Source organism: Scomber japonicus, chromosome 16 (genome assembly GCF_027409825.1).
Source record: "Scomber japonicus isolate fScoJap1 chromosome 16, fScoJap1.pri, whole genome shotgun sequence".
NCBI classification, from domain to species: Eukaryota; Metazoa; Chordata; class Actinopteri; order Scombriformes; family Scombridae; genus Scomber; species Scomber japonicus.
The window spans coordinates 16336786-16360698 of NC_070593.1; the positions used below are offsets into that span (position 1 = coordinate 16336786).

At 40.6% G+C, this 23913-nt stretch overlaps 1 protein-coding gene across 1 annotated transcript; it reads right to left on the reverse strand.

Moving 5' to 3' along the window:
- Positions 1–9511: 9511 nt before the first annotated feature.
- prlh2r (prolactin releasing hormone 2 receptor) lies at positions 9512–11757 on the reverse strand. The gene is made up of 2 exons (XM_053335151.1): positions 10873–11757; positions 9512–9838 (listed from the first exon to the last, which is right to left on the reverse strand). The coding sequence occupies exons 1-2, from the start codon at positions 11755–11757 to the stop codon at positions 9512–9514; spliced, it is 1212 nt and encodes a 403-aa protein (XP_053191126.1).
- Between the last annotated feature and the right edge of the window lie 12156 nt (positions 11758–23913).

The window sequence follows — 23913 nt, forward strand, 5'->3', positions numbered from 1 at the left end:
GGGTTTAAAAAAATAATATTGTGTCAAATGTATGAAACAAGTTAATTCTCCACATAAAAGGTTAATACAGGACTTTTAATGAGTTACATCTTGCAGGATGTTTGAGGCAGTGAGATGTATCCATACATTACATACCTAATGAGATTTGTCAAGCTCCATGTGTCTTCAAGATGGAATCAATCAATCCTCACAGCATCTGGCTTGCAGCTCTCAGTCAGTCACATGTTTATTGTTTGTTTCTTTCTCTATGGACAATTTAATTAGAAGTGCATTCAGATTCCTGCATTGAGTCTGGTTAGTGTGGTTAGCATGTGTTTTAGAAATGATGTCCTTTTATTCCTTATATGTCTTTTTGAAAACAAACAAACAAAAAAAAGCCTTCATCTTTTTATTGTTTCCATTTTATTTAAACAAATTGATATCTCTCTCTACTGCCCCATAATGCATTGGGCCTTTTCCTTGTGTTTCTACTTAAAGTGGGGAGAACAAGTATTTCATACACTGCCGATTTTGCAGGTTTTCCCAATTACAAAGCATGTAGAAGTCTTTAATTCTTATCATAGGTACTCTTCAACTGTGAGTGACGGAATCTACAACAAATCACATTGTATGATTTTTAAGTAATTCATTTGCATTTTATTGCATGACATAAGTATTTGATACATCAGAAAAACAGAACGTAATATTTGGTACAGAACCCTTTGTTTGCAATTACAGAGATCAGACGTTTCCTGTAGTTCTTGACCAGGTTTGAACACACTGCAGCAGGGATTTTGGCCGACTCCTCCATACAGATCTTCTCCAGATCCTTCATGTTTCGGGGCTGTCGCTGGGCAATACGGACTTTCAGCTCCCTCCAAAGATTTTCTATTGGGTTCAGGTCTAGGCCACTCCAGGACCTTGAGATGCTTCTTACAGAGCCACTCCTTAGTTGCCCTGGCTGTGTGTTTCGGGTCGTTGTCATGCTGGAAGACCCAGCCACGACCCGTCTTCAATGCTCTTACTGAGAAAAGGAGGTTGTTGGCCAAGATCTCGCGATACATGGCCCCATCCATCCTACCCTCAATACGGTGCAGTCGTCCTGTCCCCTTTGCAGAAAAGCATCCCCAAAGAATGAAGTTTCCACCTCCATGCTTCACAGTTGGGATGGTGTTCTTGGGGTTGTACTCATCCTTCCTCTTCCTCCAAACACGCAGAGTGGAGTTTAGACCAAAAAGCTCTATTTTTGTCTCATCAAACCACATGACCTTCTCCCATTCCTCCTCTGGATCATCCAGATAGTCATTGGAAAACTTCAGACGGGCCTGGACATGCGCTGGCTTGAGCAGGGGGACCTTGCGTGCACTGCAGGATTTTAATCCATGACAGCGTAGTGTGTTACTAATGGTTTTCTTTGAGACTGTGGTCCCAGCTCTCTTCAGGTCATTGACCAGGTCCTGCCGTGTAGTTCTGGGCTGATCCCTCACCTTCCTCATGATCATTGATGCCCCACGAGGTGAGATCTTGCATGGAGCCCCAGACCGAGGGAGATTGACTGTCATCTTGAACTTCTTCCATTTTCTAATAATTGCGCCAACAGTTGTTGCCTTCTCACCAAGCTGCTTGCCTATTGTCCTGTAGTCCATCTCAGCCTTGTGCATGTCTACAATTTTATCCCTGATGTCCTTACACAGCTCTCTGGTCTTGGCCATTGTGGAGAGGTTGGAGTCTGTTTGATTGAGTGTGTGGACAGGTGTCTTTTATACAACGTTTTAAAACAGGTTCAGTTAATACAGGTAATTAGTGGAGAACAGGAGGGCTTGTTAAAGAAAAACTAACAGGTCTGTGAGAGCCGGAAGTCTTACTGGTTGGTAGGTGTTCAAATACTTATGTCATGCAATAAAATTCAAATTAATTATTTAAAAATCATACAATGTGCTTTTCTGGATTTTTGTTTTAGATTCTGTCTCTCACAGTTGAAGTCACCTATGATAAAAATTACAGACCTCTACATGCAAAATCGGCAGTGTATCAAATACTTGTTCTCTCCACTGTATATATGGTTTTGCAGGGGGCTTTTATTGCATTATAATAGGGACGGTAGAGTGATGCCAGAAAAGGAGAGAGAGGTGGGGGTGGAGAGGCTGTAAACAGGACTGAATGCATTAAGAAACACCCCAATTTATCCATTCTTAAAGACCAGATCACAAAATACATTAAAACGAATTTTAAATTTTAAAAACAAATGCTGCAGACAAGAAGACTTTGGTTGGCAGTTTGAAAACTTAACCACTGGCACTAGATGGTCTTCACTGTTTCAACATCAGAGAGTTCACAATCCACTCACATAACTGAGGTAGCATATGAAAATAGAAAAAAGTTCAATCATTAACATTTGTACACCTCACCTGTGTGGACCCTAATATGCACTTTCTTGGCTCACAGCTACATGGACGTTGGGAGAGAGGAGCTGGTATTCACTGTTTGATTCATGTTTCTTCTCTGCTGCACTATAATTTCATCAGGACTCAAGTCCAGAGTCTGATCTTCACTGTTATTACTTTCCTCACAAGTAGCAGTCACAATAAAGGTTTTAGTTTCAAGTGTCTGTACTATAGCTGTTCTCAGTCCAGACTGGTGCAGAGGTTTTCCTGTCCGTCTTTAATCTGTGAATGCTCTGTCCTCTTGGTCCTCTCCTTTTTACAGAGCTGGTAGTCAGCGAGAATCTCCTCTTCGAGGAGACAAGTTGCTCTATCCTGTGTAACTTTATTTCAGGTTTCCAAACAATATGCAGCAGTCTGTAGCCCTACTGATGATCAATCTTTTCTTGACAATAGTTCTTTCAAAAATTGAGAATATTTCTTCAGCAGCAGCAGGTAGTTGCTTATTAATTAACTCTCTCAAACTCTGAGCTGGAGACATTTAATTACAGGTAAAATATCCTACTGAGAGATTTCTTCAAGCATAGGACACCAACCAGCTAACACAACTAGATCCTGTGTTTGCTTCCGCTGGATGTCATTCATCTTTACACCTGAAAAGATTATGATCCCATTTATCACAGATCATGACAGGAAAGACAAGAGTGTGAGCATCATGAAAGCAGACACAACGAGACATAAATAATCCAACTTCAATAATCAGACCTTACATGAATATGTATAAGGCTTTTAGCACTTCTCAATCAGGTTATGAGGTTTTAAATGGCACAAAGAGGTAAATCATTTGCATAAGTAACAGCAGGCATGTGTGGGATGAGAGTCAGAAAGTTCAGCTGCTGCTTCAATTCACAAGGCTGTGGTGTGTGTATGTGTGTAGTAGCTAAATGTGTTGATGACTTTGCTGCTATATATATTAGCCTTGTTTTCTGCAGTGACAGCTATACAGATATTATAATGAGTCTATTATTGAAATAAGCAGTGGTAAGAGGAGTACTTAGAACCTTTACTGAGCTTGAGTGAAGTATAGAAGTATTACCAAATAAACTAAAGTGTTAATGTAAAAGTACTTTGCAGAAAATCGGCTGATACATGACCGATATGTTAAGTATATTTGACAATGTACAAAATTAATACTAATGATTCAATGCATACTCAGCATTTCATTTCATTGTAGCTGGTTGAAGTGCACTGCTATGTGAGGGTCGTAAGATTATTGGGTAGGAAATAAGAAAAAGCATAGTTCAGCTGCATAAAATTGACCTCTTTAGGCCATAAATAGTTACAATTATTTAAAATCATGTGAGGGGAAATGTTTGCTTGGTGGAATTGCTTACACCTCTAAAACATGACAGAGATGCAAATACACACATATTTTTTGTAAGCCCAAACCCTTACAACAAAATGTTTGCAAACTATTGGTTTAATATTTAACAATGAAGTGCAATTTATAAGCTCATCAATATGTCATTTTATTAAAAAAGAATCATCAGAAAAGTAACTGAAGCTCTTCCCTCTGAAATCAATTGATATACTGTAGAATGACCAAGTAACACAAAATGAAAATACAGCAATGTACAACTAATGTATAAATTGTACAGTAGGTACTGTACTTGAGTAAATGTAGGCTACTTAGTTATATTTGTGATGACCAGTGTTGGGGAACGTTACTTTTAAAATTAACCAATTATATTACAAAATGACTGCCAATAAAAAGTAACTAGTTACATTACAGCATTATCTTCTCAGAAAAGTAACTCGTTATAATATTTTTGCGTTACCGAAAATGAAAACCCCTTTGTAATTCCTCGCGCATGTTGTTTTAGTCGAAACCTCCTTTAAATATAATGATTCTACCATCATCACACAGCCAAGTATAGCACACAAACTGTAGCCTAAATCTTTACACTAATAGCAGGAATGACAGACACAGTATGACGTCCCATTTATAGCAGTACAGTTATAAAACTACATACATGCTTTTCAAACACATCTCTACTAACAGGCTCTTGTTACCTGGGCACAACTTTCATGTTACTGTAATGTTATTGACCTTATTTCCTCCCACAAACTCAAAATAACATGAATATTTCCACTCAGTGAAAGTTGTCCCATCTTGTCATCTTGCTCGCCGAGCTGCTGATCATACGCGCAGTGATATAAACGCAGCACGTAGCCCGGTGCCTGCCTGTCTGCCAAAAAAGTAGTAACGGTGCGACTTTGTGGCGGATTTTCTTTTGGTGTGGCAAACGGTATGAGTAATTGGTTAAAAATAACGGATTACATATTAGAAAATGTAACTAACCAACTGAGTACTTAAATTGCGGCCGTAACACGTGATAACACGGGTGATGATGACCCTGTCAACTTGGACTTTCTGTTTATTCACTGTACAGGTGACTCGTTAGCCCAACTGGGGGGAACTGGTACCGGTACGCACAGGGAATAAAACCTAACTGCAGCTAGCAGGCTGTCTGTCTTTCTCCTTTGACCCATTTTGGTTTGGCTTAGTTAAATTGCTTTGGTTATGTGGTTTCATGCACCTACCCACACACCCTTCATTTATGGATCACACACCTAACACTGATCCTACTGACACCCAAACCCCCTGTTGTGAATATGTTAACTTGTTAAAGGTTGACAAATTGTATCTAAATTGTATTTTCTGTTGTGGCCACTTGAGCTAGGTCATAACACATTCCACCACTGGAAATAATGTAGTTAAAGATGTGACTAATTAAATCACTGGGATTATCAATTTTTTGGAATTACATATACTGTATTCCCAACGACTCTCCAACAAAAGATGTTAGAATGTCTGGAGACAGCAGATTTCAGCAGAGGTACATCGTGAGGTCAGTAAATTACACACCTACAGTAGCATAGACTGACTCATTCCAATTTTGCACCACTCTCCTGTCTTCTGAACCTTTTGTGTCCTCTGTGCAGCTGCACACACCAGTGAGAATCAAAGTCACATCAGCTTTACTTTTTGGAAAATGTCACATTATTGTGCAGGTATGGGGCCATTTTTGGGTTTTTGTCTGCAACATTGAAATAGAAAATGCTGCAGCGCCTTCTGCTTGTAAAATTTTAAAATATATGGTACTGCTTTAAGAGCTGAGGCTGAATGTTTCTCTGAATACAGATTAGTTTTCCCGCTGCTCTTTTTTTGTATAAAATCCTCTCCACATGGAAGCAAAGGAAGCAATTAAGACATTACTTGTCTGACATTCAAGACTGACATGCTCCATCAAAACTCTCACTAATTATTCTGTAGTGTTTTAAAACCTCTGCCTCCAGTCAACCCCCAGGTGAATCTGTGACTCAATGGGAGTTTTTTTTCTTTTTCTTTTTCCAAGAGCTGTCTAGAGAATAAACAATAATATACAAGAGCAAGTGAAAGCCTATAGATTGTTTTCTTCGGCTCAAAATACCCTCAAAGGTTATTCCAGAATTGTGTCATTTGATGATTGCTGTTTTGTGCTTGTAGCATCAGACAATAAGAATAGACATCAGAACAACACCATAGTCTTTTAAATATTGTTTTATATGGTTTTCTTTCTGCTCATGTTTCACAGGTTTCATAAGTTTTTCTTCTGAACGTCACAAATGCATAGAATTCAACAGATTCAGTGAAAGAGGACCATCATCTCCTCTAAATCTAAACACACAGCACACAACTTCCGGCACTTGCTTTATCAAGACCACTAACATTTGCATGTGAAGACTTTATTAAGCCTACTCACATTTGCATTTTCATAAAGGATGCTCGAAACACGAGTAAACATGAGGACAGCAGGACACCTTAGTAGAAGTGTCTCCTTATGACTCTGCGGCTCATCCACACTTCTGCTGCCTGCTCTTAGCCATTTTCAACCAGATATCAGCTGCTAAAATGTATACTGTATGTTTACTCAAATTGGTCTAAAAAGGAGTTCTGGGCATTTAAAATTTAAACAAGTATCCACATTCCTAATGTTTTGGGAGAAAATGAGAAAGAGGCTTTTAAGAAAGTTTAACATTTGATGCATTAGGTCTTTTTTTTAAAGCTACTAAAGCAGATATGGAATAAAGTGAGATATGTGCACACAAAGTGTTCTTTTTGCTGCATAATTGACTGCATTATATTCTAAAATAATTAACTTTAGTCAACAGACACACTCAGAAACATTACTATTTATTTCAGTCGTTTTTTCGGTGTCTTTTTATAATGATTAATTAAAAAAATAGAACACAGTAACTGTTGTATAACATCAATTTTAAAGTGATGAACCTTGGTGTTTTCCCAGGCTGTTCTATATATCAGGTTTGAAATATAAAATGAATCTTGCCATTATTATTTTATTTGCAGCTTCATGTATGCTTCTTGTAAGAGGAATTTAATGGAGAATAACACACTGCCAAGTCATAACATCATCAGGCCCTGAAACACCACAAACAAGGTTGACAGGTGAGAAAATGCTGAGAAACTCTTCAATGGTGCATTACTTACCAAACTGCTGGTTTTCTTTGCTTGTTGACAGTAAAAATGTGACTCATAATTCAGAAGAGCTGCTTTGAGCTGTTACAGAGTCAATGAAGAAAAGAAACACAATTTTAAAACTGATGCTGTCAACAGATTTCTTTTTTACTTAACTGATAAAATAGCACGTCATCATTCACTGAACTGTTTACTTGGAACAGAGGCGTCAGGACATGACCTGAACAATGAAAAAATACTCTTTTAATTTTCCATGTCATTAAATTTAAAAGTTGACATTTATACACGCTGCAGATATTGCTCTAATACCATGTACTACTATGTTTATCAAATGTCACAGTTGGAGCAGAAAGTGTGAATAGCATTTACTGACTCAAGGCCAGAATGAAGTACAGGAATACATCGTTCATTCATTGTCACAGATAATGACATGTTCCTCTTTTATCCTTTTAACAGCATGAAATAATAGGAGAAAGGAAAATAATTTAAATCAACCTGTTTATTTATTGACATTTAACAAAACTGATGTAATATTACATACAACACTTGACATACAGTATCCCACTAGCCCACTAACCCACTACCACTATAAACACACTATTAGTGAAAGTGGGCAGAAAAGAGCACATTAATATTTACATAAACAGGCTAAAAAGATAAAGTACAGTGTAGAAATGCATATGAGATATGAATATGTACAACAAGTTCTTTTTAAAATTAGTTTATTACATTTTTATTAGTTGCATTATAGACATAGAAGAATATATACATGAAGTAACAACCCAGGATACATATGACAGAAAAACATGCCTCAATCCCCACCTACCCTCACCCCACAGGACTTACAGATCAATAATACACCACAGTAGCACCTTTATGCTTTCTGCAGCATTAACCAAAGCATTTAATTAATATAGTTTTACATCATGAGTATTCCCAACAGATTGTTCCATATGGAGAATATCCAAAAAAGTCAGTAACCATTGTTGTCTCAGCAAAGAGTGCGGGGTCTGCCAAGTGTTGCACATTCATTTTTTAAACCTGCTGTTAAACCGGCCAACCATAGTTTTTTGTTGTTGCAAAGTCAGTTTCAATAAAAGGTCATTGTTCAACAATAAAACCAAAGGAGGGCACGGTACAAGGCGTTCAATAATCTCTGACAGACATGAAGAGACACATTTCCAGAAACCAAAGACTTCTGGGTATTCCTAGATGATGTGTAAAAATGTGTCAGTAACTTCATGAGGACAAAATGTGCAATTCGGTGATTGTCTGGCTTTCATCAAAAAAATTACAAGGTATGCAGTATGTACTTCAAACAACATTATATAATGTATCATCAGATGATTTGGATTTCTTGAAGAAATTGATGGATTGGACAAAACTCCAGGCCAATTAATATCAGTGTGATTTAATGATAAATCATTTTTCCATATATCGTCATTTAACATTGCTTTGAATGTTGACTTCATGAACAGGGAATATCATTTTGAGACTAGACCTCGGGTACTTGTCCTTAAATATCATGTAATGAATAGAACTGTAGTTCTTGCCCACAGGGAATTCTATAAGCACATAAGGGAGAACGCATCTCCAAATAAAAGAGAATAATTGGTATATTAAACTGCTGCATAAAATCCTGTAATGTACGGAGACTGAGATCCGCTGTACTATCAGTAATTGTATGTATCTCTTGGTCAGACCAATGAGGAATTAGCTACAAATTACAAAGGAAACCCTAACCTCTTCTCAATAGGATGCCATGCCACTGAAAAGTGTTGTGGACTTAATCAAGAATGCAAGCCCATAAGTTTATAATGACTCTACCATCATCACACAGCCATGTCTAGCACACAAGCTGTAAATCTTTACACTAATAGCAGGAATGACAGACACAATGTCCCATTTACAGCAGTACAGTTATAAAACTACATGCATAACTTTAACTTTGGCAGATTCTAGTCACCTGTAAATTTTCGTCTTTGTAAAGTAGAAAATTGAATACATGGGCATTTAGCTTTCCAAATAAATCTAGAGTGTAAAGAAAGCAGCTTATACCAATATCCCACTCATAACAATTACTTTGAGAACAATGTAAACTTGTAAAATCTATTACGTATTAATACAAAGTCAAGCTCAAAAATCACAGTCTAAAGAACATTTTTAAGCTTAAAATTGCACATATATAACAGCACAAGGTCTTTTGTGTTATTTAGACATTCAGTCCATAAATATAAATACATTTGTTTAGTGTACAAATTATTAGACACATTAATTCATTCTATTCAAAGCAGGTGGATATTTTTACACCAGCGCAGAGCTAAAGAGATGTAATGTAGTTTTCTCAACTTGACCAACTGTGTACAATGTGGCCGTTGTAGCACTCTAAAACCTTGCTACCTAACTTTGAGTGTTTGGCGTTTTTGACAGTGTGCTATAAATTCATTTTCCAGTCTCTCCTGGTCCATCTGTCTGTCAGTATGAAGACAGACAAGATTCACATCACATTTGGAGTGAATACGCACAACATCATATCCAATGCAACAATCCAACAGTGCTGACAAAAACACCAATGAGTACAAGTGTTGTGCCAATTCAGCTGGAAAATATTTTAAACATAGTTGTCAAGAGGAACAATATTATTTACAACAGCACCTGGTGAATCTGCCACAATTGACAAAGTGTGAAGGCGTGGAACTCTGTGCGACATTGTCATAATGCTTGACCCTTGACCCCTGTCCTTTCCTTTTCCTCTCCTCCTGGACAGAAAATGGCGACACAGATAGGACAGAAACTTGTTGTGTAATGAGGCGTAAATAAAAGGGTTGTAGCAGGCAGAGCTCATGGCAAACAGGTGACTCGACACCTGGATGATGTTAACATAATTCTTCCCCAAGATGGAGAAGTCTGTGTCCAGGTCACGGATCAGATTCACCACCTGCAAAGTTAAACTGTGTTATCCAAAGCATTAATTCAAGGAACAATTCATTTGATGATTAATTCAAGAATTCATTAAAAGTTGGCACTTGACTGTATATAATTATGGATGTTATGACAGCTCCCCAAAAAGTGAAGCCAAAACATCTTGATTGCCCCCTGGTGGCTGGCATTATACTATAGATTATAAGTACCATACTCATGGTAGCAGATGGGACATGAGGCAAGCTAATAAATCAAAGTACACGTCAAATGCATTTCATTTTAGGTAGATCACATTGTTATATGTCAAAGTACTCATTTTACTGATAAGTTTCTTTTTCCTTAGTTTTTGACATTATAAAAAGGGTGTGTGATTCCATGATTGACAGCTATGATAGCCACTCTCGAAGCTCCATTAGATGATGGGACAGCTGACAGGGCTTGTCCCACAGGCTGTTATCCCACCGCCCAACTCAACTGGCAGACTCAACAGGCTTCAAATGACATCACACAAGTAAGATGGCAGCTCCTGGAAAGGAGACATTTTGGCTTCACTTTTGCGAAGTGGAAGGAAGTGGAGTCTATTGTCAATGGTCTGGCACATAACCTCCACAAAACCAAAACTTGTTGATTTTTGTACAGATTAAACAATGGACTGCCTCTTATATAGCACTTTTCAGGTCTACTAACCACTCAAAGTGCTTTACAACACATGCCAACTTTTAGCCATTCACACGCACATTCACACACTGATGGTGCAGACATCTGGAGCAATGGGGTTCAGTGTCTTGTCCAAGGACACTTTAATCCAAGCCACAGCCACTTCAAAAACAAAGGAGATGTAGCCTGTTAATGGTTTGTGTATTTACTTCTACCTTTCTAGAGCACCAGACTAGCTGTTTCCAGTCTGCTCCACTAAGCTAACCACCTGTTAGCTATAATTAGCTATAATTTCATAACCACTTTTCATCATGACTAACTTCCAGCAAGAAAGCAATATTTCCCAAAATGATGAACTGCTCCATCATTTATTAATTTTTTCATCAACTGTACCTGTAAAGGGAGCCAGGAGAAGGCAAAACAGAGGACGGACACCAGCAGCAGGAAGAAGGTCTTCCTCCTACTCTTGCTCCACGTGGCTCTTGCAGATCTCAGTTCTGGACATGCCGTCAAGCCTGACATGGTCCTCTGCTTCAGCTGACACGATATAGCACAGTAAGAAATGGAGACAGCAGCCAGTGGGACAAAATAAGAGAAGAACAGGATGAAACAGGAGTAGATGAGGCGGCCTTGCTCTTGGCCATCCCAGAACTCCTCACACACAGCCATCTGCAGGCCAGCAGCCCGCAGGTCCAGGTAGACGGTGTGCAGCGCTGTGGGTGTGGATAAAGCCAGAGAGGACAGCCAGATCAGGATCACTAGGCAGCAGCAAAACTGGCAGCCCGCTCTCTTGCGGATGGGATATGCCACAACAACATAACGATCCACTGCGATGGCCATCAGAGACAGGACCGCCGCATACACAGCTGCAGACTGCATGACAGCAACAAAGTGACACATGTGGGGTCCAAACACCCATCCACGCTTGTCAAATGCATAGGATGCAGTCAAAGGGACGCAGAAGATGCACATGACCAGGTCAACCAGTGCCATGTTGCTGATTAGGAAGTTGGTGGTGTTGTGTCTTTTCTTATTGTGCCAAATGAGAAAGAGTAGGAGGAGGTTGCCGGAGCAGGCGATCAGGACCACAGCGGAGTAGAGTGGGATGAAGAGTAGCTTCAGATTAAACAGGAGGTCCAGCCCAGAGAAGGAAGGAGCAGACAACAGTGAGGTGGAGAAGAAGGGGCCAAAGGAGTTGTTACAGGAGTAGGACAAGGAGGATGATGAAGGAGAGATTGGAAAAGAAGAGTTCACACTGGATTGGTTCTCACAGTCCATAACTGAAGACAAGACAAGACAGAATAACAAACATCTCATTATGAAATCATTCTATATAACCTGCTGGATATTTTACAAACATATATACTGTAAATATATATAATTTAATTAATCATATGATTAAAACAAAGTTGGCCTATATCAACTTCAAGATGAATACATGATACAGCATTAAGGAGAAGTGAGTCACATTTGGACAGACTAATTAGTGATCATCAAAACCCTCAGCCAATCAATGTCACTAAGGGCCTGAAGCAGGGCATGTATGTCCTTTAACAATACATCTGTTTGCTTTCATCTGTTACATGTTCACATCATCTTAGGCTCTTCACTCAACACCTTTCACTTTTTCTTTTCTCAGCCACTTCAAATCTATTCCATCTCCATCCTTTTTGTCTCTCTCTCTCTCTTCTTCTTTTTTTCCCTTGTAAGACTTTTTTTTTTTGGCACTTCAGCTCAAAATGTCCTCCTTTACAATCAAGCAGAGTCTTGGAGATTGCCATTCTGAGCATCTGCTGAAACACCTGCTCATGTAATCTACACTGAGACTGACATCAAGGATCAAGTTATCGTAGTTATTTAGCAATACTCATTCTGATGCTGAACAGACAGTAATCACATGTTATACAGGAACATGAAAATGGGCTTAATTGCAGATTTATTCTTTATTTTTTCACAACAGGTTTGGAAAAGCAACCTGTTTCTAATGACTTTGAATTGTTTGGTTACTTTAAGAAACCCACGACAGGCTGGTGTGTTTCAGTGTATTTTCTATATTCTAAATATGCAAGATAAGATGAGGGTGATAGAATCTGCTATCTTCATTTTGTCTGCTTCATTCATAAAAAAGCAATACATCTGATCACCTGTACAAAACCAATAAACAAAACACCCCAGTACCTACAAAACAACCCCCATCACAGTAGCCAAATCTCAAATAGTTCTAAGAGAAAGGGGGAAGCTGCATCATTACATGTTAATCTCCAAATGAAAAATCTTCTATGAATAGAAAGCAATCCATTTATTCACCTAAAGCTATGACTAAGATTTAAAGACATAAAAAAATCTATTCTAACAAACGCTTAAATGTTATACTTAAATATATGTTATCTCTAAGAAAAAAAAATCATGCAAATTTGACAACTGCATGAAATTTCATAAAGTAGAAATAAAAAGAAGAAAGAATACCTGTGAGAGATGTCATGCAGACTTTTTTGACTGCAGAGTCCAGCACCTGTTAGTGTCCTCTGTGCGCAGGGAGTCCCACTGCTTTGCACTCTAGCCTGCTCTGCTTCAGAATAAAGAGGTGTGCTCTTTCTCTCCCTCTCACAGCATACAGTAGGTATTCGTATGGGTGAGTCACCTCCGGCACATTAGAAATTAAAAGAAAAAAAGAAAACATGTCTTGTCTGTCATTTAAAATTCACTCAGCATCATCCACAATGAACACTGTTAAGATATTCCCTATTGGGATCTATATACAACAACATATATAGTGGCTTCCTGGTAATACATAATGAATTTATAATGATCATGTCCCGTTTTATGGTAATAATGATAATGATAATTATAATAATAATAATGCATTTTATTTAAAGGCGTTTATTTAAACGCACTCAACAACAGTACATCAAACAATATAAATCAGGTGACATTTAGTGCAAAGATAAAGAATAAATATGAATGTGACTACAAAGTGCATTTGTACAATAAATAAACAAGAACGTGATTGCATAGTCAGTGTGAGACAGAGTATGCCACTCTGAATAGGTGCGTTTTCAGGTGGGATTTAAAGGTGGAGACAGAGTCAGAAGTGTGAATGTCAGGTGGGAGAGAGTTCCAAAGGCGGGGGCCAGATCGGCTGAAGGCTCTTGACCCCATGGTGGTTAAGTTGGCAGATGGTGTAATTTTATATTCCTTAGAATCACTATCATGTTCCTACTGGGACTTACAACGTGTTGGTGGTATTAAATAGTCAATTTATAGTGACCCAGACACATTTTGTATTATTTCTTCTTAAAATGTCACTGTGTTAGCAGGTGTCCCACACATATCCTGTAACAGATATCTCAACTGAGAAGAAGACCTGGCTTGTGTTTGAATATTATGATAGGAAAAAAACATAACAGATTATTATCTTAAACAGTCTGCGCCCCCACTTACCATCAATCAATTTTAATGCTGCATATCCCATTTCCAGCTGAGATTTTTCAATATGCAGCAACATTCTTGACAAACAGTCACATAAATCCAACATTAAGGAACAGAACAAAAATGAACAGTTAATTGACAAACTATGATGTTTCTCATGCATCATGGTCTCATGCTATTTGATACGAAAACAGATTTGAAAATTATTAGTTAGCACTAACTAAAACCAGTGTGACTATGTGATTCATCAAGTGAGATAAATCTAGGACAACATTCATTATCATAATGCAGATTATGACGTTAACCATGTCCATGAAATGGACCATGTGGAAAACATTTAAATCATTTTTATCATCATTGATTTTATATAAATTTGAAGAATAGCTTTTATGGTCTGTTTCAGTCTCAGTTTACAGTCAGAATCAATACAATTAAGGATAGCACTCAATTTCACAGCATGTGTCTACTAATTCTGATGCCATGACTTGTGGTAGTAATAATTATCCAGTATTTAGTATTCAAGTAAAGCCACATTTTTATTTGAGATATTGAAACAAGGATTTTTATATCAGTAAGATTATTTACATGCAATCACCTTTTTCACACCACCAACAGTTGAACTCTGAATTGTTTCAGTGGCTATGTTAACCTAAATTCAATTGTTTTAGCATTTATGATTCCTGTAATATTTTTCACAATTTTTCTGTTCATGTCAGTTGCTCTGTTGTCAGTTTTCAGTATTTAGGTTTTGTTTGTATGAATTTTGCCTGATAAAATGTTATTAAAGTGGGTTATCTCATGGACTCAGGTTTGTGGACTCTGTTCTGTTTTTCTTGCTTCAGTCTTTTCAGTCATTTGGTTTTGTTTGCTCCTCCACGTCGAGAGGAGCCAGATGAGGTGGTTCGGGCATCTAATCAGGATGCCTCCCGGACGCCTCCCTGGTGAGGTGTTCAGGGCACGTCCCACCGGTAGGAGACCCCGGGGAAGACCCAGGACACGCTGGAGAGACTATGTCTCTCGGCTGGCCTGGGAACGCCTCGGGGTCCCCCTGGAAGAGCTGGACGAAGTGGCTGGGGAGAGGGAAGTCTGGGCTTCCCTGCTTAGGCTGCTGCCCCCGCGACCCGACCCCGGATAAGCGGCAAGAAGATGGATGGATGGATGGATGGGTTTTGTTTGCTTATATTTGGGTTTCTCTGTTTCCCTTCTGTGTTCCTACACTAACCCCCAGCCCATTGCTCTCTGCACACTTGTCCTGCATCTTCATCATTAGCCCTGCCCTGCTCCTCATGTCTTCCCAGCCAATAACTCCCAGCCTACACTTGTGTCTGTGTGGTAGTTAAGAATTTAAAAATAATTTGATTTCCTTTTCAGCGTTATGCCTAGTGTTCCACTTTCTTCACATATAATTTCATTGTTTGTTTCAACTAAATTGCTAAGGTTCTTGGAGAAAATGCAGCCAGAGTGTAAATAATAGATAGGTAATGTATGTTCTTTGTCTGGGTTGATTATGCGTCAATCTACTAGTAATGCCTCAGGGCTTCAGTAGGGGGATTCGCGCTACTTCCTCACTCAATACAAACGAGTGAAGGCAAGAGCAGAGTGTGTTCATTCATCCCTCTTCCCTCACTATTTTCCCTGTTTAAGGTAATTACCTACACAAAGCACCGTAAATGTAGTGACACACGTTGTTAATAATTGTTATGTTGTCATGGTTGCTAATTGTGAAAGGAAGAGGTGAATTTTATACTTTTATGTTTTTAAAGAGTTTCTGGCTATCTCCGTCACTGTGTATGCTAGCTACTGTCATTGTCCCGCTTTCGCGCCTGACTGTTCCGTCATCTTCTATATTTGAGCTTGTTACTGTGGTATTTGCTGTAAGATGCTATTGTTGTTTTATTACTGTAACAAGTTCTGTATATAATTGAAACTCAATACAAACGAGTGAAGGCAAGAGCAGAGTGTGTTCATTCATCCCTCTTCCCTCACTATTTTCCCTGTTTAAGGGCACAACATTTGGAGGCACCGCTGGGATGTTCGGCTTTAGGACCATCCCTAACCTGTAAGAGAAATCCTCTCGTCGATCATCCCCCCAAACTACCCAGGCATCAGAAAGGAGCTCAGCAAAGCAGTGGAGGTGGTTTTTCAGACAAAAATTGGTGGTTTGTATCCTGAAGTGAGCAACGTGACCACTAGGGAGCAGCGAAAAACCAATTGAACCAGATAAACCCTCATTTGACTGCCTATGCCAACTCCTCTGATACAATGGAATCTGAATTAGAGAAGCTGCAGCTGGAGATTAAAGGAACACTGTATAAACTGTCTGTAGAGCAGCTGATTAAAGTATGTGATGCACTTCAAATCTCAGGACCAGGAAAAGAGCATGTGACTGGTAAGACACGCAGTCAGTTAATTGCACATGTCATAAGGTACCTCGAACGGGAAGAATCGGCCAGCCTAGAGGATGAAGGTATGTCCGACCTCCTTAATGCTCAGGATGTCATAGACAAAATACAAATGGACAAAGTACAGAGTACAAGTGAACTTCAAAATCAAATCGAGGAACAGGAAAGCCTCAGGAAGGAGGTAGAGGCATTAAGGCTGTCATTAAGTGAAAAAGAGAGTGCAATGCATGATCTGATGAAAAATAGCATGAAACTCCCTCTAAGTGCCAGCACCCCAATAAAAAACATGGCTCCAGCACTGCCAAATGGCTCTATGTGGCACAAAGATTTTAAGATATCAGGCCAAATAGGGGAGCCCGGACAAAAAGATAGACTCACCTTTTCTAGTCTGGCTAGGCAAATTGAAAGTGGGCTCAGCAAGGGCTACCCAGAGTCAGAGGTCACTGATGCTGTAATCCGTGCCATCACACCAGGCCTGCAGTTGAGGAGTTACCTTGAAGGAAAAGAAAACCTCACGTTGCCTGCCCTGAGGAGAATCCTCAGGTCCCATTATCAGGAAAGAAGTGCCACAGAGCTATATAAACAACTCACCTCTGAGGTCCAGAGTAGTAAGGAGACACCCCAAAATTTCCTGATAAGGGCAATGGATCTGAGACAGAAAATTCTGTTCGCTTCTCAGGAAGTTGAATCAAGTCTCAAATACGACCCAGCGCTAGTCCAAAGTCTCTTCATGCACACTGTCCTGACTGGCCTGCAGAATGACAATATTAAAAGTGACCTGCAGCCTTACCTCCTGCAAACAAGTACATCAGATGAGCTGCTGCTGGAGAAAGTGAACGTTGCATGTGCATATGAAAAGGAGAGACAGGACAAAAAGAAACATTCAGCTCCATCACGAGTAACTCATGTAAACACTGTCCAGTCCAGTGAATCCCCAGTGGAAAAGAAGAACACCACCCAACAAAATACAGCCATTCTACCCCCCGACCTCCTCTCAGAAATTAAAGAAATACGGTCTGACATGGTGCTACTGAAAGGCCTGAGAGCTGAGGTCTCCCAAATTATAGAAACCATTCAAAAGTCAGCACCTGCAACCCCACAACCCTCTTCCTTTCAGGCTGAACACAAGGGTATGCAGTTTTACCACCAGCAGCCACCAGCAACGGTACAGGAGTACCAACCAGCACTTGGACCTGGACATGTGAGGGAAACAGCACAGTTCCAACAAAGATTTGCACCACAACGATATTACTCAGCACCACGCCCCCGCCCTAGGTGTTTTGCTTGTATCCAGTCAGGTGAGGAATACTGTCAGCACTGCTTTAGGTGCGGAAGTAGTGAGCATTTTCGTGCAGGATGTAAGGCACAGAGACTGATAAAACCAGCTAGAGAGAGCCCTTTAAACTAAGAGGGGTTGCTCCTACGGGACATGGGGCAACCTGCAATACAGATAAGTCCCACGGTTGTGCTAGCTGTGGAAAAGAGAAAGAAAATGGGGAACTAAATCGTTGTTCTGTTTGTAAAACAACACTGTACTGTTCAAAAGAATGCCAAGAGACCCACTGGCAGGCTCACAAAAGACACTGTAAGCCGTACACATGTTCAGGCATTAAGAAACAAGAAACACAGGCATATGAGAAGTCCAATTGTAGGAAAATTAGCGACCCAGCTAAAACACCTACCGTAAGGGAGTTGGTAGGAAAGAAATGTGTTATCAGGTGTTTTCTGCACAAAGAGAGAATCCAGGCACTGTGGGACACAGGCTCGCAAATTTGTGCTATAGATGAGGTCTGGAAAGAGAGTCACTTACCTGATGTAAAATTAAGAGATGTAGCAGAGTTAGTTGACCCACTTGACCCGTTGCACATTGAAGCAGCCAATGGAACGGAAATGCCATACATTGGTTGGCTTGAGGTGAGCTTTAAACTTACTGCTAATGATGAAGAGTTACTGATACCCATGTTAGTGCTAAAAGGTAATCAACAACCTTGTCCCATCATTGGCTTTAACGTTATTGAGTACCTAGTGGTGAACAGTGTGCTGGATCAGACAAAGCACAGGGACAAAGAAAAGCTCTTGAAAACAGTAAAGATAGCTTTCCCTCACCTCAGGAAGAATAGAGCCAAAGCTTTTATTAAGGCAGTGAGCGTAGGGCAGCCATGTGAGCACAATGTGAGAACAGCAAATGAGAGAGTCAGTGTGCCTAAACGCAGCGCCCTCCAGATTGAATGTCGGGTGCAGGCTCCCCCCTTCAAGGAGGATAAGACTCTTATTTTTGAGCCTCATGAGAACCCACAGTGGCCTGAAGGACTTGAGTGTTGCGACACTCTTGTATCAGTGAAGGCAGGCATGACCCCAAAAATCATTGTCAGTGTACAAAATCCTACCGGCCATGACATCACATTGTCAGGAAGGACTGTTATTGGAACAGTGCAGTCTGTTAGATCAGTTTATCCTGCCAACATATTCAAGTCAGACCGCCTACCTACTGCCTCAGTCCACAAAGTCCAGGCTAAGAGTTCCAGCCAGGACACACCCACCGATGAGCAATGGGATCCTCCTGTTGACCTGACACACCTGACTGAACACCAAAGACAAGTTGTAAGGCAGATGTTAAGAGAAGAATCACAGTCATTCTCTAGGTCTGATGATGACATAGGCTGTGTGGAAAATCTGCAGATGAACATTTCACTAAAAGATAATGAACCAGTGTCGCGGACATATCTGTCTGTCCCAAAGCCCTTGTACCAGGAGATGAAAGACTACTTACAGGATCTGATAGCACAGGGGTGGGTGGAAAAATCCACTTCGTCCTACTCCTCCCCAGTAGTCTGTGTGAGAAAAAAAGATGGTACTCTGCGCTTATGTATCGACTACAGGGAGCTCAACAAGAAAACTCACCCAGATCGCCACCCCATCCCCAGAGTACAGGACATCATGGACAATCTTGGTGGAAACACCCTGTTTTCATTGCTGGACCAGGGTAAGGCATATCACCAGGGGTTCATGGGCAAGGACAGTAAACATCTAACAGCCTTCGTGACCCCCGGGGGCCTATATGAATGGGTCCGAATCCCATTTGGACTCATGAACGCGCCTGCAGCATTCCAGCGCTGCATGGAAGAGTGCTTAGAGGGATTAAGGGATAAAGTATGTGTGCCTTATCTGGACGATGTCCTAGTGTTTAGCAGGACATTTGAGGATCATGTTAATGATGTCAAGATGGTCCTGCGACGGCTGAGGGAGCATGGAATAAAACTAAAACCCAGGAAGTGTGACCTCTTTAAAGCTGAAGTACGGTACCTTGGCAGGATTGTGTCTGCAGAGGGAAACAGGATAGACCCCGCCGACACTGCTGCAGTAATAGCTCTGAAAAACAAACAGCCAGGTACTGTTGGTGAGTTAAGAGCAGTGTTGGGACTGTTGAGTTATTACAGACAGTATATTAAGGATTTCTCACGGATTGCCAGCCCTCTGTATGACCTGCTTAAAGGACCTGTGGAAACTGAAACCCTGCAAAACAAAAGGAGAAAATGGCAAACAAGACAAAACAGTAGGGTTCCATCGAGTACACCTATTCAATGGACCGACATGCATCAGTCAGTATTAGAGCAATTGATCGACTGTCTAGCTCAGCCTCCTGTTCTAGGCTTCCCAGAATTCTCACAGCCATTTATTCTCCATACTGATGCATCAAATCAGGGACTAGGTGCAGTATTGTACCAAAAGCAGGATGGAAAACTGCGTGTGATCGCTTATGGCTCTCGTACTTTGACTGCAGCTGAGAAGAATTATCATTTGCATTCAGGCAAGTTAGAGTTTCTAGCCCTCAAGTGGGCGATCACAGAAAAGTTTCGTGATTACCTCTACTATGCGCCTTTCTTCACAGTCTATAGTGACAATAATCCACTTACCTATGTACTGTCTACTGCCAAATTGAATGCAACAGGGTGCCGATGGGTAGCGGAATTGGCAGATTTCCATTTCACGATCAAGTATCGCCCTGGTAAGGATAATATTGACGCAGATAGTCTGTCTAGGATGCCTATAGATATGGAGATGTTCATGAAAGGGTGCTCAGAGGAAATGTCATACGATGTGATTGGAGCAACTTCACAGGCAGTGGAAAATCAGGATGAATCCAGTGTGTCTTGGTCCATGGGTATCTCAGCCAAGTGTGCAACCATAACTACAGACACACCCATCATTCCCCTGACAACAGAACAGATCAAACAGGATCAGAGGAGTGATCCGACTACTGGACCTATGATTCAGTATAAACTATCAGAGCAAAAGCCATCAGGTCCACAACTGAAACAACTTAGCTCACAGATCATTTGTCTTCTGAGAGAATGGGACAAATTAGAGATTAGTGAGACTGGAGTATTGTACAGGAAAACAGCTAGCAGAAAACAGCTGGTCCTACCAGAAAAACACAAAAGTACAGTGTTGAGGGAACTCCACGATAAAATGGGCCATCAAGGTGTGGATAGGACGACGTCACTGATACGGGACCGGTTTTACTGGCCCTATATGCAACGGGAGATAGAGGATTACGTCATGAGGAGATGTGTGTGTCTTAAACACAAGAAGCCGTGCCGTGAGACAAGAGCACCACTGACTAACATTGTCACGACTCACCCGTTTGAGCTTGTTGCTGTTGATTTTCTCCACCTTGATAGGTGCAAGGGTGGTTATGAATATATTCTTGTCATCATTGACCATTTTACACGCTTCGCCCAGGCGTACGCCACGACTTCCAAATCAGGCAAAACAGCTGCAGAGAAAATCTTTAATGACTATGCTCTACGATTTGGCTTCCCAAGCAGAATACACCATGATCAGGGTGGTGAATTTGAAAATCAGCTGTTTGCGCAACTGAAAAACTACTGTGGAGTTGCTGGGTCGAGAACTACTCCCTACCACCCCCAAGGGAATGGACAGGTAGAGCGCTTTAATCGAACACTGCTCCAAATGTTAAAGACACTCACAGAAAGACAAAAGACCAACTGGAAAGACTCACTGAACAAACTGATCTATGCGTACAATTGTACTCGTAGCGAGGTGACTGGTTTCTCTCCCTTTTACTTGCTACATGGGCGCTCTCCACGCTTGCCAGTTGACATGCTGTTCAACTTGACCCCAGAACAAGGCGACAGTAATCATCATCACTACATGGAAAAGTGGAAACAGGGCATGGAAGAAGCATACCAGATCACAAGAGAGAATGCTCACAAAGCAGCCATGAGGAGCAAAAGGCATTATGACAGTAAGGTGAAAAGCTCAGTATTACAGCCCGGTGATCGTGTTTTAATCAGGAATATGACACCTCGTGGTGGTCCGGGCAAGCTGAGAAACCACTGGGAAGATGCGGTCCATACAGTTGTCCGTCAAGTCAGTGAAAACATCCCTGTCTACGAGCTCAGACCTGAGAAGGAAAAAGGGAGATCAAGGATATTACACCGCAATCTTCTCCTACCGTGTGACCATCTGCCACTCGAAACGCCTGTCCAGCCACGAGCAAAGAAAAGAACTGTAGAGACAACTGAGGGAGTGGAGCAGTCAGAGGAAGAAGAGGACGATGAATACTACCCAGTGCCATTTCAGCCATGTCGACCTCAGACATTGAATGCTGAGAGGACAGATAAACCTGCTGAACAAATACAGTTGGAGGAAAATGCGTCACCTGAGTCAGAGACAGAACATGGAGTGATAAACCAACCTGAGCACTTACCGGACCAAGAGGACAGTTATGTCGAACACCTACCTGTGGAAGAGGCTGTCCCTTCACCTGTCCCAAGCGAGCACAACAGGACCATTGAGCAGAGGTCTCAGCGGCCTAGACGACAGCACAGGCGACCTAAGGTTTTCACATATGATCGACTTGGCTCACCAGCTTGCTACAATCTGAGAGCACTACCACATCATACACACCTTAAGGTGCCATGGACACACATTGTGCAGCCATACTACTACCAGCAACTCTATGGACATGGGCGGTAGAAACATTGTGATCACACACACCACAGATCACTGAACTGAGTAAATGCATAAACATTACACTCTAGACAAAACAAATGGACTGTTCAGCATAGAATTTTCATTAAAAGGGACTGTTGAACAATTGGTACACATATAAACTGTGATTACAGCTCACCACACACATCTCAAGTACATCACATGATTGCAGTCAATCATATCACTCTCATGGACCTTTATCAAAGGAGAGTGTAGTTGCTTTGGACATGCTGCAATAGCAGGACTCTGTTACAAGCCAGCAATGGACTATATTAGCTGTGTGTAAGTAAATGGACTCTCGGTGTTAACCCATATGGAAGAATGTATGAAAAGAGTTGCAGCCTGTAAAACGACATGTGTAGAGTATAAGACAAGTTGTAGCAACAGTAATAGTATGTAATGTTGTAGTGAATGTTTATAGATGATATGTAGTTTAACCCCTTATATGCACTAAAGGTCAAATGTCAGGATGTTGGGGACAACATCTATTTTGAGGGGGAGTATGTGGTAGTTAAGAATTTAAAAATAATTTGATTTCCTTTTCAGCGTTATGCCTAGTGTTCCACTTTCTTCACATATAATTTCATTGTTTGTTTCAACTAAATTGCTAAGGTTCTTGGAGAAAATGCAGCCAGAGTGTAAATAATAGATAGGTAATGTATGTTCTTTGTCTGGGTTGATTATGCGTCAATCTACTAGTAATGCCTCAGGGCTTCAGTAGGGGGATTCGCGCTACTTCCTCACTCAATACAAACGAGTGAAGGCAAGAGCAGAGTGTGTTCATTCATCCCTCTTCCCTCACTATTTTCCCTGTTTAAGGTAATTACCTACACAAAGCACCGTAAATGTAGTGACACACGTTGTTAATAATTGTTATGTTGTCATGGTTGCTAATTGTGAAAGGAAGAGGTGAATTTTATACTTTTATGTTTTTAAAGAGTTTCTGGCTATCTCCGTCACTGTGTATGCTAGCTACTGTCATTGTCCCGCTTTCGCGCCTGACTGTTCCGTCATCTTCTATATTTGAGCTTGTTACTGTGGTATTTGCTGTAAGATGCTATTGTTGTTTTATTACTGTAACAAGTTCTGTATATAATTGAAACTCAATACAAACGAGTGAAGGCAAGAGCAGAGTGTGTTCATTCATCCCTCTTCCCTCACTATTTTCCCTGTTTAAGGGCACAACATCTGGTCATCTGTTCCCCATTCCCCCATTAGTTCTATTAGTATTTAAGTCTTGGTTTTCTGTTCAGTCACTGTTGGATCATTTGTCTCAATTTGCCTAGTTTTGTGTTTGTCTCTTTGGCATTGTGGTGGCACCACCAATACAATGCAGGGCTCTATGAGACTTTGAGGATTGGAAAGTCAATTAAATGATCATTGTAATAAGGATCCTCTAGAATAAGTCAACTTCAGTTCATATATTATGTCCAGAAAATCTTATGATTTAAATAAATGAGGACAAACCCTAACAGTGCTGGATTCAGTTGGTTCCACACTTTTATGTTCTCTGGTTCTACTAAGATAAACAGCAAGATAATGACCCTAACCTGTCCCCAAAGGTTTTCGTGTCAAGGACCCCAAT

Coding starts and splice junctions, on each gene's coding strand:
- prlh2r (XM_053335151.1), bottom strand. CDS start 11,757: ATGGACTGTGAGAACCAATCCAGTGTGAACTCTTCTTTTCCAATCTCT. Junction 9,839..10,872: donor TCTCCTGGCTCCCTTTACAG/GTACAGTTGATG, acceptor TTAACTTTGCAG/GTGGTGAATCTGATCCGTGA.